Raw genomic sequence first — 19,317 nt, 5'->3', positions numbered from 1 at the left:
TAAAGACTTTATCCTATGTGTCACTGTCTCTGACTGCTTATGCCCAGGTTGCTACCAATCCTAAACGCTAATCCCTCACACCATGCACGAAAATAAATAGCAATTTTCTGCTTGCAGAGGAAAAAAATCGCAACACATCCTATTTTTGAACGGGCCACGGAATCGACTAGCGACAGCGCACTGAGACCCCCATCACTCTCAAGAATGGGCGTCCCATCTCCTCAATCCTGCTCAAAATAGAGTTACTGCACCCCCTGCAGTGAGGAGATAAATGAATGGAGTGCTGGTCGCACAAGCACACTAACACTCCATCCACTTTCAATGTGCCTGCGGAGATATCTGAGCTGCATGCGCTTAAGTATTTCCAGTAGCCCGCTTAAATGAGTGGAGTGATAGACGCGCATTCTTGGCCAGCTCCAACGGGAGGAAAAATGACCCCCGTAGTGGCAGGCAGAGCATGACAAGCCTGACCCATTCTAGAGATCAGCAGGGGTCTGAGCAATGAGATTCCACCTTACCTCCAATAAGTTATCTCCTATCCTCTGGTTAGGGGGTAACTTGTAATTGTGGTGAAACATATAATTAGACCTTTTCAGATTAAAAAACAACAACTATAGGTGCATTTTAATGCAAGAGGTTAATTGAACGGGGTTTTTAAATGGCCACTAACCTAAAACATTTTGTGTCAATATTATGCCAATGTGATAACTGGCAGAAGTGTAATTTACTTTATTTACGTCAAATCCTGTTTTTGTGGTGAAAAATCACTCTAAAGGCCCATTTACACTGAAAGACGATCGCTCAAAAATCACTCAAACGATTGTTTGAGTGACAGTTTTGAGCGATCATCTTTGCATCAACTTTCAAGTAGCTAATTAGTTACTTAAGAGTTAAATGCAGGTGGATACCACAGGCAGCTCCAAGAACAGCAGCTGCTTTGTATATGCAAACAGCTGCCTTGTTCTCGGAGCTGTCAGCTGGTATCCCGCTGAGCTGATAGCGCCGAGATAGTGCTTTGTTCTCGGAGCTATCTCTGAGAGCTCCATGTGGGATACCAGCTGAAAGAATGCTATCAGCTGTTATCCCGCTGAGAGCTCAGCGTGCACCGCAGATAAGGCTCACCACTGACTTTTAGCTTTGGTGACACTAGATGACCTAAAACAAGCTTGCTAAAAGTCAAGGATGAATGAATAGTGCATGAACAGTGCACGATGGACGCCCGTTTAGACGCAACGATTACTGCTTAAAAGATGGACATTGAGCGAATTTTGAGCGATAATCGTTGTGTCTAAATGTGTCTTAAAGTGCTGGCCACTAGGAGTCTCATTTCCTTCTAATTTGCTGTCCATTGTCATGTGAAGTTCATCTCTAGCAACAGAGATAACAAGACCAAGAACAGGAAGTGGAGGAGGGTAATGCCAATAGAAGTCTATAGACAGGTAGAGACTGGCATGTATGTGCTGTCAGCACTAATGGTGAGTTAACAACTGTTTATTCACATCTCCACTGTTCAGTCCTTGTCTAGAGTCCTACATGATGATGTTCTAGGTGTGTGTTTAACGGTACATTCACAATCATTTTTTTGAAAATCAATTGAAATCAATAGGAAGAAAGAGCGGAAATGATTATTTCAGTTTTACATCTGATTTTTCAGCACCAGAAATGGAACAGAGAAATCGAATTATAACCAACAACCTAATGTAGGTGTGATTGTACCCTCTCAGACAGTTAGAGGTCAGAATCTGGAGTTTCCTCTGTGCTTAGTGTATAGAGGACAGCACAACAGGCAAGACTGCCCCCACCAGTTCAGAGAGAAGTGAAAATCAGAGATGAAGTCTTTAAACTGGTAAAAATTGCAGCATACAAGTCATATAAAGGCCAAAAATAGTGTTATTCTTCATGTGTACACATCAGCTGATTCGGAAAAGTCAGATATGTTTTACAATTAGACCTTACAAAAGGATTGATCATAAAATTCTAACGATCATGTGCGATAATAAAATGTACAATGCTAATAGGACCTAAAGAAACACTTACTTTGGTAACATTTTCAACTGGTTCTCCCGAAGTTCCAAAATTTGAAGTTTAATTAGCCTATGGAAATAATTTATAGAGATAATTAAAATAAGAGCAGCTGAAAATTAACAAAGCCTGTAGACGGTAATCACTGAATGAAGATTGAGAAGATAATTAACAGAAATGCTACTAATACATAACCTCTAATAACTTGCGTTTGCAAGGTCTACTTACTTCTCACCATTTTTGCTAGAGGATTGAGTAACTTATTTATTAGAGATGAGCAAGCATACTCGCTAAGGCAAACAACTTGAGCGAGTACCTGCCCGCTCGTCTCGAAAGAGTCGGCTGCCGGCGAGGAGCGGCGGGGGAGAGCAGGGAGGAACGGAGGGGAGATCTCTCTCACCCTCTCCCCCCCCCCCCCCCCACTCCACCCTGCTCACCACCGCAACTCACTTCTCACCCACGCCGGCAGCCGAATCTTCAGAGATGAGCGGGCAGGTACTCGCATAACGCACTACTCGCTCGAGTAGTTTGCCTTAGCGAGTATGCTCGCTCATCTCTATTATTTATACATTTAGAGCGGTTCCACCCACAAAATAAATAAATTAAATATATCACCTATCCACAGTATAGGTGGAAAATACATGATAGCTAGCGGGACCACAGAAATCACAAGAAATTCACACCTCGGGCATCCCAGTAAATTCACTGGGAGCTGTTCTTGTGATCCCTGGAGGTCCCAGTGATCATACATTTATTACCTATCCTGTGGATAAATGTCTGATATGGTGCGATATGCTATGGTGTCAAATGTTTTGCTGTGATAACCTCTTTAAGGTAGTTACAAGTGGGCAGACGGTCCTTGAAAACATTGGAGTATTCAGTGCTCCTCCAGGTAGATCTGATCAATGTTAAGATATAAAGTTGCATTAAGGAGTTCTTTTGATTATATGATGAGGTATTCCAGCCTTGTCATGCATAATAAGCATTGATGAGGTTTTATTTTGTACTGTGGACTTTTTATGCAGCACTTGAAGCAAAACTAAATATAAAATCTGAGAATTCAGCTGTGACTACTGTTAGCCCAACACGTCCAATCAGCCACCTCTGAAGCTTTTAGGATACAGGTATTTAACGGGCCTTAGAAAACCCAGAGCTGGAGATCAATGGAGTTGAAGTAAAATCACTCCATAGTGGGAGTTATCGTATCTTAAGCATGAGACATTTATGGCCTGACCCCCATCTTTGTAGGTTAAGTGGTCTGCAAGCTTCCTTGGCTTTCTGTAAACTCCCACAGATTTAAATGGAGAGTGCTAGAGAACGTGTGCGTGACAATCGCCAATCACTACCTAGATGTGGCTTTATGGAACAGAGGTCAGGGACCTTTGTTGCCCAAATAGGTAGAATCCCGTATCTCTGGTATCAGATGTTTATGGAATATCATTACCATTGGTGTAACTATAGGGGATGCGGTTACACCCGGACCCAGGAGCCTTAGGGGGCCCATAAGGCCTCTCTTCTCCATTTATGAATAAAGCATTATAGTTGGGGGCCCTGTTGCAGGTTTTGCATTGGGGCTCAGAAGCTTCAAGTTACGCCTCTGATCATGTGGATTGGATTGTGAAAAAAACATTTAACCGTATGATGCCATTTTTTAGGGAAAAAACACCTACCACCAATATAGGGATCAGGCACAAAAGACCCTAAATCCAAAAACATTTCTGTACCAGAGTCCCAAAACCTGCTTTGAAATACTATTAAAAATCTTCTAATTTAATAGACTAGCTCTTAGTATACAAAAACTAACTATAAAGCCTTCCTCGCTAAAAGCTGCAAGGGAACGTCCCTTCTCTAATTCCATTACATCATTACTTAATAAAACATGGCCAGCAAGCATGTAGGTCTGAAAGACAATCGGTCCCCTCCCCATCTGCAGGGCTGAGCAAGAACAATAGGTTTTAGGTCATCGATTTAGACTTACAGCAACTATTTTACAAACCCCACAAGAATCACATCATGTGAAAGTCAGTCAAATGGAAATCTTTAAAAGCATCTAAAATCAATGCGAGGCCAAAAATATAAAATTCAGAGCCTGTAGATATCACCCTGTAAAATATAAAGCCCAGCAACATCAACGGAGATTTCCCAAATGGCTTAACGAGAAAGAAAAAAAAATGTGGCACCAAGTTTATTGCTGACTTAGGAGTTCAACAGTGCAAAGACATGGTATTTTTAGTGTGAACTTGGCTGGAGGCCTCAGCGAATGCTGGCTGCAAGCTACAAAGGGCAACAAGCAGAAATGCCGGACTTGTGTCATGAAGAAATCAAAATATTGGGCAGCGAAGAGTAAGGATTGATTTTAAGTACAAAACAGAAGAAAGTTCAGAACTAGAAGCAGCAAAGAGCCAGATACAATAACAGATTTGTAAGTTTACTTAAGGCCCATTTATACGCCACAATTATTGCTCAAAATTCACTCAAATGATGGCATATGAGCGATAATCATTGCGTGTAAACACTGCCATTGTTCACTCTTTGGCTGATCTATGATTTTAAGGCGAGCTTACAATCCATCGTTCAGTCAAAGAGAGATAAGCAGGGACTGCACGCTCTGTTCTCCATGGGAGTTGGAGATTACATTGTATCCTGCTGACAGCCCGAGAACAATGCAGCTGTATGCAGAGCTCAGACCACATGCTGAAATCTGCAAATACCTCCCGGAAGCCCTTTTACTCACGAATGAAGCTGTTAAAGTGTTAATGGACATTAATGTCCATTAACACTTTATGCAAAACGAACGCTAAAACTGTCAATCTTTCAGTCGTTTGGAAGATCGGCTTTGCATGTAAATGGGCCTTAAGATACAGTGCTATATTATAAAAATATTTTCAAAACATATATACAAAGCCTGAAGAATTAAAACATACAGTGGAAAGTGTAGAATGACTAGTGAAATATTTGAGTTGGGTACTCCTGATCCAATTTTTTAGAATGATTGTGAATCGGAACAGCTGATTTCGGCCTCTATTGAAATCAATGGGGAGGGGGGTAAAAAAAATGGTGGGGTGAATGTGATTGCTCAGCTGTTTGCACTGTGAATAAGGCCTTAAATGCTAGTTTTGTATACGCACAGGGACACATTTACTAGCACTGGGGCAGTTTCATTAAAATTAGTGTCCTAAAATTAGGCAAAACTAGACTGGATAGGCAGAATCTGCAACAAATTCATCACCTGGCTCATGCTTTGTGATGAATTTGGTGTATCTAGTGAGACAGGTTAGACACTTTCTTACATCGCCTATAGTCTGTCAACAGGTTTGCCATTTTTAGCTAATTTTAGGACTTGTCTTAACCCCACACCCTTATTGGGCATCTCTCAAAACAGTCTAGAGTAAAGCCAAAAGTGTTTAATGCAGTGGAGGCTGAAATACTGCAGTTGATGCTAAACCTTACATTATCATGAGTTATACAGTGTAAGCGCATGCAGTTTTAATTTTCGTCTTATTCACTTATAGTAGGTACACTTTAAAGTAGTAAGGAGCCATCTGTTCATGGTATTACACTCTCTTTATTATGGTGCCCTATACAATATGCTTAAAGGAGTATTCCCATATCAGCTTTTCATAGCATAGATGGGAAACCGCTGCTAGTGTTACTGGCCCCTTGGCTAGCGGCTATGGGAGCAGCCTGGCGCGGTTTCTGTAGCGGTCATTGAAGTGAATGAGAGGTACGGAAACAGCGTAGTGCAGTGTATAGTTGGCTACAATTACCCTGTTATGCTTCTTTAGTTTCAAAATCCATAAAGAATGCACAAAGAAAACCCCAAAACCCAAACAAATGATGCAGTCTCATTACATGGCAAATTCAGATTTGCTACATTACCGGCAAATTAATAGCATAAGTGCATTTTTGCAATAATCCTAAAATTTAGTTAGATGTGGGTTTTCAAAAAAGTAACATTTTAATTAGCAAAATATGGTATACAAGCAGCATGAAACAACTTAATTTAGGACTTTGTGTTCCCCCGGCTGTTCATAGTGCTTTCACCCTGTCCCAGCACTCCTCGAATAGATTTCATAATCAAGTCCTTTTATTTCGGGATCGCAAAATCGGACTTTGAAAAGTCTCTCACATAGTTTAAATGTATTAGTTACAGGCCCTGCGGTATTAATTCAGTCTTCAGGCTGCACCAAACGTTCTCTACTGGGGTCACATCCAGGCTTTAGACATGTTATGGAAGTACCTTGAGTTTGGATTCGTTAAACACATGCAGCACACTTTTTGCCATGTGGCAAGGAGCTCCAGTTTCCATCCAGAAACCATGTAGGTGATTAACCCTTTTACACAACATGACATAAACGTACGTCCTGTGTTTAAAGTGTGGCCGCAGTGGCAATCGCTGTGACAGTTAGCAGGTTATTACTACTTGCTGCTGGGGGAACCAATCACAGCTGTCCTACTCCAGCGATCGCTGTGATTGGTCATTTAACACTGACTGGCCAATCAGAGCACAGCAGCCTGGGATCATGCTATTTGCAATGCTCTCCCTCTCTCTCTAACCACCGCAAAGTGTTATCGGTGATCTAAGAGAAAATTATGTGAAAAGAAGAAAAACTACAGCAGTAGTTGTTAGAGTAGTGTAGATAGTGTAGTGTGATCAGAATACTAGTGTAGCTAGTAAAGTGTGATTAGTGCCAGGTTCGTTTAGTCAGTGTATATAGTATAGTGTCTGGAGAAAAAAAAACTCAAACAAAAAAAAGGTTCCTGCAATGTCCCCGTCCCATAGTCACTTATCCTGTCGTTAGTCAGTATAGTGTGTTGTTACTCAATGTAGTGTCAGCTGAAAGACAATGTAAAAAAAAAAACTAAACAAAAAAACACACCAGAAATACCAAAAGGTTCTGCTGTGCTCTAGACCCTGTCCCGTGGTCACCCCATACAATTTATTTTTTGGGGGGCTTTTTTGGGTGCATAATAAATGTATCTACCAATAGTATGGCCCACAAGAAGTTTACTGTGGAGGGGGCTTATGCAATAATTGAGTCAGACTCCACTAGTAAGAATGACCCCACTTTCCTGGTGTTATCCCCATCATCATCAACTTGAGTCTGAACCCCCTTTACCCCTGGGAAGGCGTCTAATGACTGCCACTTCAGAGGACCCGATTCATCTGGTGCTCAGTGGATTACCCCTGCTCCCTCACTTTACTGGGAACACAAAAAATACTATTTAATACAGCAGTGTGGACTTTATTTTTTATTTCTCGAATGATTTTATTGCCTACGTTGTTACCCAAACTAACTTATATTTCCAGAATTTCATCCAAGAAAACCCCAACTCCAGTTCTGCAAAAAACTCCACAAATGGACCCATGTGGACGCATCAGAAATCACAAACTTTTGGTGGACTGTATAATGTATGCGGCTGGTGCAGAAGCCAAGCATAAAGGCCTACAGGGAGTATGGATATTTAATACCACACCCCAATATTCAGCGTGGTCATCACAGTACAGATATTTGTGCATCAGAGCTTACCGCACCATACATTATAGTTATTACTCTCCAGGCACAGACCTAATAGCAATGTCATTCCAGAGACATCTGTGCTATACGAGTGGTGCTCCTGACCAGCAGAAATCCTAAATGAAAAATTACATCCCTTTAAATCAAGACAGCTGCAAATAAAGCATATGATGGTCTGAACTCACCTGCCAAAATTAGCTGGCAAGAAATCAAGAAAAGCATCATTTAGGTATAACTGAGTCAAGTTTAACAGCTGTGAAAAACCATCTGGGAGCCTATGGAGAGAGAAGAAAATATTACCCCAAAATGAGATAGAAACTAAAGAAAATATTAGTAAAGAGGAGATACTTTGGTTCTCGTAAAATGAAGCGGCTTGTCATATGAAGGAACGGATCTCCAACAATCAGGACGAAATTATTAATAGAGGATATAAAACTGTCACATCAGGCAGCGCAGAATAATTAACACAGTAAATTACTTCGGAGTCCATCAAGACCAATTTATTCAAAGTTCTTTATAAAAAGACTTGTCTTAATAAATGCATTGTAACACAAGAGGATTATAGGCCGGCGACACAAGGGAGCAAGAGAGTCAGTCATTGGGTAAGTAACAATAACACAGTTCTTAAGAAATCGTTACACTTCAGATGGGGGGGGGGGGTTCTCTTTAATTAGTTGGGAAAAGACGTATGCCAAAAATGAGCAGTTGTCGTCTCACGATTACAACAGGCCCAATCAAGCTCACTAGTGATAACTCATCTGAAGGGCATATTTTGTTGCATACGACCACCAAGAAGTGACATCATGATGGAATTTCTAGTCCCACCAGCCAATGCAATACAGGTGCCAGGTTCAAAGTCAAACCAGGTGAGTATAAGCCCCACCCCTCGAAAATAAGACACTGTGCCTGTTTTAGAGCAAAAGTTAATATAAGACAGTGTCTTATTTGGGGGGAAACACAGTATTTGTAACGAGGAACCCTGTGGGCACCTTGAATCTCCTGACAGATTCCCTTTAGGGTAAAAAGTGTCATACTACTACGAGGGGCTGCTGATAAGTCTTTGGCTTTGTGTTCTCTTTTTGTTTCTATGGTAACAAATGTTTCATCACATGAAAGCCTTAGGTGTCTAATATATGTTTTCAAAATTTTGCATTTGTAGCTTATGGCAACAGTGATCTAGGCACGCGGAAAACAAAATGGCAGAGTCTAAGGCGATAATCACAACAAATGAGAGCAGAGGAGTGATAAAATTCTTGTTTCTGCAAGGAAAATCCGCGAAGGATATTCATGGTGATATGTGACAGACATTGGGGGATCAATGCCCTTCATATTCTACAGTTAAGAACTGGGTTGCCGAATTTAAAGCGGGCCACTACAGCACCAATGATGAGGAACGTCCTGGACGACCGAGAGGTTGTTGTTCCGGAGATCGTCGATGCTGTGCACAACCTCATACTGGAGAATCGGCCAATTTGAGCTAAAGGAATAGCAGACATCAGGGGGATTTCTCGTGAACCTGTTTGTGTCATTATCCATGAACATTTGAAGATGAAGAAGCTATCTGCAAAGTGGGTCCCCAAATGTTTGACAACAGATCAGGAAAGCATGCAAGTGAAAACTTCACGGTCCATTTGTCAGCGTTTCTGGACAGATAAGAACTTCCTGGATCGACTGGTCACTATGGATGAGACCTGGATTTATTTGTATGACCCTGAAACCAAGGAGCAGTCAAAATAGTGAAGGCATAGTGGTTCTCTTCATCCAAAGAAGTTCAGGGTGCAAGAATCAGCCACTAAGGTGATGGCGTCTGTGTTCTGGGATAAGGAGGGCGTGCTGCTAGTGGACTGCCTTCAAAATGGTTCCACCATCAATGCAAGGTATTACATTGAACGTTTGGAACAATTGAAGGCAGCTCTGAAGGACAAAAGGCACGGCAAGCTGTCCAAAGGAATCTTGTTCCTGCAAGACAACGCCTCCGCTCACATTGCACAAGCGACCACAGTAAAACTGGTGGAGCTAGGCTTCCAGCTGGTTGACCACCCACCTTATTCACCAGATCTAGCTCCCTCTGACTATCATCTGTTTCCAAACCTGAAGAAACACCTCAAGGGTACCAAATTTCACACCATTTCTGATGCCATGGCTGCTACGGATGACTGGTTTGAGGCACAACCGAAATCCTTCTTTTTGCAAGGCTAACAGAACTTGGAATACTGATGTAAGAAGTGTGTTGACATCAGTGGAGAGTATGTGGAATAAATGTAAAGTTTCATCTTCCTATCTCGTTTCTTTCTGGGTAAAGCCAAAGTCTTATCAGCAGCCCCCCGTACAATACAATTTTAATCCCTTTTTTACATTACTATAAGCCTCTTCTAGACTGTAGACTCTACTAGCATGTATTAGCTGATGTGACACTAACAGTGATTTAAGGCACATTACAAGCTAAAGACAATTAGCACAGCCTATTTGTGTAATAGGAGACTTTGATATACTGTCAGATCCCGGTAGTTTCTCCACAATTAATCAATGAGGCTACACAATCTGCTTTAAGTTGTTGACTGCTTGGCAAAAAAACGCACTTCTGCAAAAGGTTCAATCATCCATTTGCCATTAAATAGAGAAAGCCCTTTGAAAAATGCAGAGAAGCGAAGACAGAGAAAAGGGCACAAGGGGTTTGTGTCTTGATTTCTGAGTTCTCGTCGCTAAGCAGTTTTCAGTAATAATAATCATTTATTCCCCTGGGTTGCATGTAACATGTCACAAACCTCTTAATTATCTCCTCCTACAGTCACCGATTTGGAGTCTCTAAAGCTGAAGAAACGAATATATTTTCTGCTACCATGTTCCTGGGTGAAGAAACCAGCCGGAAGCATTTGAAAAATGTGTGCGCAACCAGATTAAGACCATGACTAATTAAACTAATTATTATGTACTGGTTTAACCAATTATTAATAGCTCTCTAGCCGAAAGAAGGAATCAAAAAAAAGGCAACCAGAGGTAATGCTCAAATTCAGATGGCGAAAAAAAAATTTGAGAACTTTATGATACTTACTTGGAAATTGGATTGACGCTTGCTTCGACGATTGTCAAAACCTTACAATTCTTAATATTTTCTGGAAACTCTTGTATACCTGTCAATAATAAGAGGGCTTCTTAAGTATCTGGACAAACATTCAAGTGAATCACCAAATAAATAACAGTGGATTTATGACTAGAGATGAGCGAGCATACTCAGTAAGGCGATCTACTCAAGAGAGCATCACCTTTTTCGAGTACCTGCTGGCTCGTCCCTGAAGATTTGGGGGGGCCGCAGGGGTCGGGGGCAGCGGGGAGGAGAGTGAGAGAGATCCCTCTCTCTCTCCCTTCTTCCCGATCCCCTCTGCTCATCCCCGCGGCTCCCCCGAATCTTCAGGGACGAGCCAGCAGGTACTTGAAAAAGGCGATGCTCTCTTGAGTATATTGCCTTACTGAGTATGCTCGCTCATCTCGATTTATGACCAATTGCAAAAATAATGTGGATTGAAAAAAGACTGAAAACTTCAAGAAACTAAACTAAAACCCTTTCCGACCGATTACATTACAACTAACTAGTGTTGCTGCTGCTACAGTGTTGGCATACATTTGCATAGATCAAGCCATGTCTGTAAATAACCCTTTGATATAAAACATGACACAATTACTCAATGTTTGCCCACACTGTAAATGATTAAAATATTTTAAGCCCCTGAAAAAAAGGCAGACTAAAATGGGATAGAAGCGTAGGAGAAATTGCTACGACTATTAAAATGCCATTAAAAGACTACAAAAGCTTGGCCATGTCTCCACACCAAGACGGCATTGTGGCAAAATGGTAAGATTAAATCAACCAGACCGTGACATCCATGTCTTCCTGTGCAACCGTTACAGTAAAATTGTGACATGTTGTATTTTGTGATGCTGCTCACAAGGTTGCTTCTATAGCAGATTAAATCGGGTCTCCAGGACTTATAATTGGTGACCTGTTCTGTCCGTGTGGATAGCACTGGAATCAGATAGCCATGTCAAACGTTGCGGCGGCCCAGTTTGGTACTGCAGGCAGAGCTCTCAACGAATGTAATGGGAGATGCGCCTTCAGCATCAAACCGGGCTGGTGCAACACGGACAGCACTATCTGCTTACAATGCACACCATACTTACAGAAGGCCTGGAGATCAACTGATCGTCAGACCCAAGCCAATCAACTATTGACCTATCTTGAGGACAGATCATCAATAGTGAAAGTCCTAGACAACCCCTTTAAGATCATGTTGTAGTAACTGCATATTTTTACCCCTGGTTCTGTGTTTCCACAGAGACCAGTCTTACTGAATACGAGTACTGAGAAAAGAGGAGGCCCAATAGCAAAATGGGAAACTTCATTATGGTGATGGATTTTCTCACCTAAGGCCTCTTTCCCATGAGCATATATCGGCCCGCCATTTTCAGGGTCAGCCAATATACGCTGTGATCTGATGCGTTGGATTCCAATGCATAAGATCACATGGCTGTATTCCCGTGACGTCAAGAGCGCCCGGCCAACCAATATAGTGCCAGGTGTTTTTTTGTAGGGCCCAAAAGATAGTCCTGGAACTATCTTTTGGGCCAGAATACGTCGGCCGCTGCATGGGCTCCTATGGGAGCCAATGACAGTGGCCGAAGAAGGGAGGTAGTTTAGCAGCGTGACTGCTAAACTCCCTCCCTCTTCTCTCCTCCCCTCCGGCAGATTGCAATGCGAGGGGGCGGGGCTAAGCACCGCCTGTCCAGCACCCCCCAACCATTGCTGGCTGTGGACAAGGGGTGGGATGAGGCGGAGCTAAGCTCCCGCCCGCTCCTCTTGTCCGCAGCGAGCAATGGGAGGAGATGAGATGGGGCGGAGCTTAGCTCTGCCCCCTCCCATTGCAATCTGCCAGAGGGGAGAAGAGAGGAGGTGAGCCGGCGAGAGGGAGAGAAGGGGCAACGGCATTTCAGCCTTGGCGTATATGCACTGGGGCCCATGCCAGTTTTAACTTTCACATCGGGGCGTATATTGGCCTGCCATAAAAAGGGTGGCCGAGATATGCTCGTGGGAACAAAGCCTAAGACAGATGGACCTTGGGTTGCTTTCCCAACTTATTTCTTGAACTCTGCTTGAGAACAATGCAGGTCCTATGGAGGGAAAAATCATATGTAGGTTCTCCACATCAAATAATAAAGAGGATGGGACCTTCCATGGCCTGGTCCTAGTGCTCTCAAAGGGCCGCATACCCATTGCATGAGCTATTTGGGGCATACACCTTTTCCACGCCACACTGGTAGTTTTTTCATTGATTATGTAGCTACGCCACCCCTCCAGTATATATATAACTGAACTATGGTAGTATTACCTTGATCAGTTTTTTATTACTATCTGAAACTCCCGATGCCTCTCTCTTCAGATGGCCATGTGATCACAATTCTGACCAACTCAGATCTACTTGGGGTTGCGTGTTCAGTTTCTAGTCACTTTCTCAGTCTGTGTGATGCTGTTACATGGACCTTTCCACAGATAATCAGTTATTCAGATAATCAGTAGTATCATAATACAACTCCTGTCACACAGTTATAATAGAGGAGATCCCAGCTCATTCTCCTGACTGTATACTTATGGCTAATTGTTTTGTTTCTGAAAGAAATACTTATGGCCTGTAGCTTATTTAGTAGAATATAGAAGGTAATAATTAAATTGTCCCCCCCAGTAAGCCGAAATGGTATAACCTCAGCTAATGCTGTGCTGATGCATCATGGGATAGATAAGAAAGTGAAAGTTAAAAAAAAACTCACTCTCAAGATGGTGCCTGATACGCATCAAACTGAGGGCTATATTGCATAAAAGTGGCTGCAAAACACAGAGGAGACTTCCAGAGTGTGACAGGTAATCAGGTGACGGGGGGGGGGGGGGGGGGGGCTGGGATGGAAAAATGTGTTTTTACCAGAGGTGTTGTCCAGAGTGTTAGAAGACCACCCTTGTTTCTGATTGGAAGATAAGAACATCATCTTTGGATGGATAAGACACACCCTCGCTATTTCATTAATGCTGTAGTTGGGTAAGTATGTACTATTTTTCTATTGGTTGATATGAAGACACACCCAGCAAACCCATGCTTACTGTTATGTATAAATGCTCGATGTTTGATGTAAAAAAGCGGGAATCATTAGATTATATCAATTAGATTGTAATTTGTCTTGAATTCCGGGGAGGCTGTTGAATACATATTCTCGCTAATCTGACACAAGCAAGATATACTGGTTTCGCAGATTTATAACTGCGATAACAAAACTAATGTTGGCCTATCCTCAGCATAGGCCATCTGTAGTAGATTGGTGAACGTCCATTGCATGGGATCGGCTGTTCTGTGGGCTGCTCCATGAAGCAGGCAGCTCCATTCCCACTACAGTGGTCAATGTTGGTATTACAGGACAAGTTCTTAAGCACTTCAATGGGAACTTGACCTATAAGACTAAGCTGCAGTGGGAATAGAGCTGTCTGCTTTCTGTATTAGCATATCACCCCAGTAATCTACTATTGATGACCTACCCTGCATATAAGGCCATCAATAGTTTACAACTGGACAATAGCTCTATCAAAAAATACTTAAAGAGGCTCCACTGGAGAAGATAATGTTTTTTTATCTTTGTGGTCTTACTAGCAATGGGCAGAATATTGTGCTCAGTAATATGATAAGTCAAATGTGCAAAATCACTTCTAATTCTTCACAAGAAAACAGAGTGTGACTCAAGAACAAATCCACTGGAGCAAAGACAGGACACAGGAGACCCTAGGAAGCCATCAGAGGAAAAAAGGATTTCCTCTCCCATTATCATACCACAATGGGTTATCTGAAATGTCAACCCTATATTAATGAAGGACTTGTATAGGAGATGACTCACTGAGCATGCACAAGCACTGCTGGTATCTGAGCACAAATTAGGGCGCAGCATGTCAGAGATCAGATCGGAAGGGTCTATGTAGGCAACACTTTGGGGCTGTAATTTGGATGTTTACTCTATGATAAGTGGACTGACCAACTGGGCATACAACAGTCCTTAAAAGAGACCTGTTAGCACCTCTTCATTCCATAAACTAAAGCTATAGGCGCATAGGAGAAGGGGTACAGAGTAGGGATGAGCGATTAGTGGAATAATCTCAGGCCAATTACACAAAAATCATTGTAAATCAGGACAGTCGATTCTGACTCCCATTAAAGTCAATGAGAGTAAAAAAGAAGTGGGTTCCCTAATTTACCCTCCAAAAGGTTCCTAATGCAATCAAAGCCCCCCAAATTGCATGGGAATACAGCCACGCATCTGGGGAACACTGTGCTGCTCCTAAAAATTGGACAAAATAGTGTACAGTGGTGTAGGGATCAGTCATAGCACAGGGGTGTCACTGAAAACAATAGCTGTCTCACATAGGGTCTCCTTGATCAAAAATTGCCCAAAGGAAGATAGCAGGTGGGCTGCTTGTTTGAACAGCAAAGTCAAAGAAATATCCCCTCTCCCAATGTACAGACCACGTTTCATATGGGCATATAAATGTGATGCAGCAATTTTCTTTGCTCTCACCAATCGATCCTCGTTTTGGTTCTCTGCCGGTATACAAGCCTTCACACCAGCTGCAATATATCCTCTGTAGAATATCTGTCCCTAACAACAGACCACGTGTTATATAGGCATATAAATGTGATGCAGCTCCTCTGTCCTGTGCTCAACTGTAAACTGGTCGCTGGTTACACGGTGTCTATGTATATATGACTAGGTCATGTGATGCAGGCGTCCAATGAAACTGCTGCCTATATGCAAGATAGAGGACAAATTTAGTGACACTAGCTGATTGGCTGCATACTGACAGCAGGCATTATGGGAAATTTGATTTTCACATGATTTTTGGCAAAAATCAGTTTGTACTAACCCAATTCAATTTTGGGACAATTTTATCGCACAGCCAATCAAGATGAGCAACGCTTGCATCGAGTTGGGGATAGCGAATTTTATACCTCTTCTCTCCGTTCCCCGACTGGCCACCCTCAAAGCTTTTGATTACTGCATGCAGCAGGCTCCATGCGCACACATTACAAAGAGGACTAGTCCTTTTAATTATATGTGTGCGCTCAAGTGGCCCACTCAAGGGGAATGGGAGGAAGGCAAGTATAAAGATCACATCCCCTGGGTCAGGCATTGCTTCTCCTATGAGCCAATAACCTAAGTTTACAGGGCTTATAGAACTTTACAGATTCCCTTCAAAAGGGTTTTGCCAAGATTCCAAGTTATTCCCTATCCACAGGTTACAGGATGACTGATCAGTACCCCTGAATGAATGGAGCGAGGGTCAAGCATGCACACTTCTGCTCTATTCATTTCAACAGGATTTCCAACACTATCTCCAGCAGTCTCACTGAAATGCATGGAGTGGCAGTAAGTATGCACGCCCATACTGCCCTTCACCCAGGCACAATCAGGGCCCCTGTTCTCATGAACCGTGGGGACCTGGCAGTCAGACTTCATCGATGAGAGTTACTACCTATCCTGTGGATAGGGGATAAGTTTGAATCTTGGAAAAAACCCTTTAAAGTTTAAATGGACACTAACAACAACTTATCTAACAGCCCATCTGTACATCATAAATCTTGTAATATACTTGCATTAAAAAGGTTTTTGTTTTTGTCAGCACCTTTGCAATCCACTGCTTGCAGTTAGGAATTTGGCTTCTCTAGTAACAGGGAGTTAGGATTTTACTACATGCTACAGAGGGTGGGTATTTAGATGTTGTCTTGTAGCCGATTGGAGCAAAACTATGCAAGGCAGCATTATAAGCATGGGAGAGGAAGTCCCGGCAGCTACAGTATGAGCAGAATGGCAGCTTTAGACACACCAACCTGTAAGTGGATTGCAAACAGCAGGGCAGCAGAAAAATAGAAAAATCTACATAGCAGACTATATTGATAGAGCTCAAACTGGGAGCAAACCGCAGCAAAGTAGCAGCTAATGAAGACCTGAAGTATTTTTGAACATTTTTTGAAAACTAACTTTGAATAGGTAATACCATTTTAGAATTTCATCACCAGAGATGTGAAACCCACGGCTGTTTCCCAAACACCTCACTGGGTGTTATCAAGACAGCTGAGGTGGCAGCTTCTGTATCTCCCAGTATGGGATTAACGAAAACAGTGCGGCGCAGTGCGCTATGCTATTTCCATAACGCCCGTGTTAAAGAAACAGCGCAGAGTGCTTGCTATGCAGTTTCCATAACTCCCATTCACTTCAATGGGAGCTACAGAAGCAGTGTAAGGCTGCCGCCTTGTGGGTTTCCATGCCACCTCATGTGGTAGTTGAAAAACAGACGTGGGTTTTCCAATTCAGCCTTGAAACACTGAGATGTGAGTACCCCATGGCCGGCTGCACACAGTCGGATTTGCCTTGTGGGATCCGGAGCGGGCGTCTGCCTCCGGATTCAGCAGCAAATACTGCCCATAGGATGCTATGGGAAAGTGTTTTTTCCTGTCCACGAGCGGAAATCAATTGCGACTTTCCGCTTGTGGAGGAAAAATCTCAGCATGTTCTATTTTGGTGCGAATTCCACATGGACGGCTTTCATTGAAGTCAATGTAAGCCGTCCGGCCCGCGGGCCTTCTGCAATGACATTGCGAAAAGGTCGTGGGTACCTGCGTCATCGCTCGGGGATTTTAATGTCCAATGACTCGCCGTCTGCAGTACAGAAAAGGAACGTCAGGTACTCTCGGATGCCAGCTGGGCAGAGGGTCAGATTCCGCTGCGCTCTCTCACATGCGTAATCTGACCCAGTTGTGTGCAGCCATCCTACGGCTGGCAGGCAGGCAAAAAAAAAGTAGCGTTCTGTTGTAGTTTAGGCCTATGACTGTATACCTCCAGGACATTATTCTCAGCCCACCACCCTGACTGGAACAGCTTATTCCTGCACTACAGATAGACATGGAGAAGCTCTGCTGAGGTCCCATGACTTTCTATGGCTTGCATCACGTCTGACACCTAATACATAACAATTATGCTTATTTTGAAAAGTAGCAGAGTGGAAACACTTTCCCAGATCCATAACAGATATAAACTTGTACAGATCTCTACTATGTGTTGTTCGCAGTTTACGTTCATCATTGTGTCCTGTAAAACAAGCAGCTTCCAAGCATCCAAATAAGGGAATCAACACAAGCCGGGCTCAAGACGCCAAACCTCACTAGTTATACTACAACTACCAGATCGGTTTATTAGCGGCTACTAATATTTCAGGAGGTAAATATGTTTTTGTATCTGGCATACATCTGAGAAGAATGGAAAATATGACATATAATATTTAGAAGTAATGATAGAAAAACAGAATAGAAGTAAAACAAATACATAGGGAGACCTCTGTCAGACTACCCAAAATTGCATTGAAAAGGGGTTTTCTAGGGCTGGGGCGTAGAGAAATGCTCATGGGCCCCGATGCAAAAGTTAAGCTGGGGTTGCTTCCTTCCCTTGTAACTGCTCTTCATGGCCGCCGTCTGCCCAGGACTTTCTGCATGCTTGAGCCCTATATGTTATGGGGCCCATGGGTGAAGAAACAGGGAGTGGTGTCTTATACGGTACTCAACGGGCGCTGCTCTAGAGCAGTGTCCCCAAGACATTAGTGTAGGCACACACAGCATCTTTTCATAAGGCTATGGTACATGCGTATCTCTCATTCATCTCTATGGCACAGTGGGCGCACACAGCCTTAGGAGGCGGGTCAAACAGTGTCCATAGGCGCAGCGACATAACGGGGGACCAGGTTATAGACACATATCCTCAGACTCCCCGTTCCCTGACCTTAAGCGTAGTTTATGGTGTTCAATCGTGCCGATAGGTTCCATTTAAGTGACCCATTGATGCAACACTAGCAGCCGGGCTATTGCTAGGGTTCTAAAGGATTAGGGGCACACGCATATGTTTTGCTCCCCCCTCCCCCTCCAAAAAAACCAACTACGTATCAGTGAAAGCATATCTATAAAACCATAAAGTAATAGCACCCCCTCTGTGCCCTCACAAAATAAGAGTGCACCCTCTGTCTCCCCACAAAGTAATAGCGTGCCCTTTGTGCCTCTCAAAAGTTAAATGCCCCACTGCCCCCTGCTGCAGTCCACAGCCACCAGTCTAAAGCCCCCTGTCCACGGGCGTTGCGGTATCCCACGGCGGACCTTTGAATGCTGCGAATTGCCGGCCACGAGCGGAGAATCGCAATGATTCTCTGCTTGTGGACAGGGGGCTGGCGCTTTCCATAGCAATGCTATAGAAAGCTTCAGACGGTGTGATTCGCTGGCAGTTTACCGCCGGCGAAATCACTGCCGTGGACAGGGGGCCTAAAGATGTGCAACTGCAAGGAAAACTTCACTACCCATGCAGCGGTCTGACAGAGCATGGCAGCATGTAAAGCCAACTCCCCCCCCCAATTCTTCTTCTATAGCACTTTAGAGCAAATATTTTGCTGATTGCAGGAGATGCGCTGAGGAGTCAGGCTTTTTTTGAACTGCTTGCCGGGGGCCCACAGATGGCGGCCCACTTATAATAGTTAGCCTAGCTTAGGTGCCCAGTTGCAAATGCAGCTCCTATTGCTATGCCACTGTTCTAGTGGGTGGACTTCTCAAAGTGTGCACAACAGAGGTGTAACTTGAAGCTGCTGGACCCCAGTGCAAAATCTGGAAGTGGACCCCCAACTATAAAGCTGCATTGATAGCATTGGTTTGCAATATGGGGA

The 19,317-nt window shown here is 43.2% G+C and overlaps 1 protein-coding gene across 2 annotated transcripts in view; it reads right to left on the bottom strand.

Moving 5' to 3' along the window:
• ERBIN (erbb2 interacting protein) overlaps positions 1-19,317 on the bottom strand; it is a 216,945-nt gene that overhangs the window by 64,217 nt on the left and 133,411 nt on the right. For both annotated transcript variants that reach the window (XM_066602805.1, XM_066602806.1), the window contains exons 6-8: positions 10,594-10,672; positions 7,727-7,816; positions 2,038-2,094 (exon numbers count right to left, since the gene is read on the bottom strand). In XM_066602805.1, the coding sequence (XP_066458902.1) occupies positions 2,038-2,094; positions 7,727-7,816; positions 10,594-10,672 (226 nt within the window). The remainder of the gene's footprint in view (positions 1-2,037; positions 2,095-7,726; positions 7,817-10,593; positions 10,673-19,317) is intronic.

This window comes from Eleutherodactylus coqui, chromosome 5 (genome assembly GCF_035609145.1).
Source record: "Eleutherodactylus coqui strain aEleCoq1 chromosome 5, aEleCoq1.hap1, whole genome shotgun sequence".
Lineage (NCBI taxonomy): Eukaryota > Metazoa > Chordata > Amphibia > Anura > Eleutherodactylidae > Eleutherodactylus > Eleutherodactylus coqui.
Note: the sequence above shows the minus strand (reverse complement) of the source record. Positions and strands in the feature narration are given on the sequence as shown.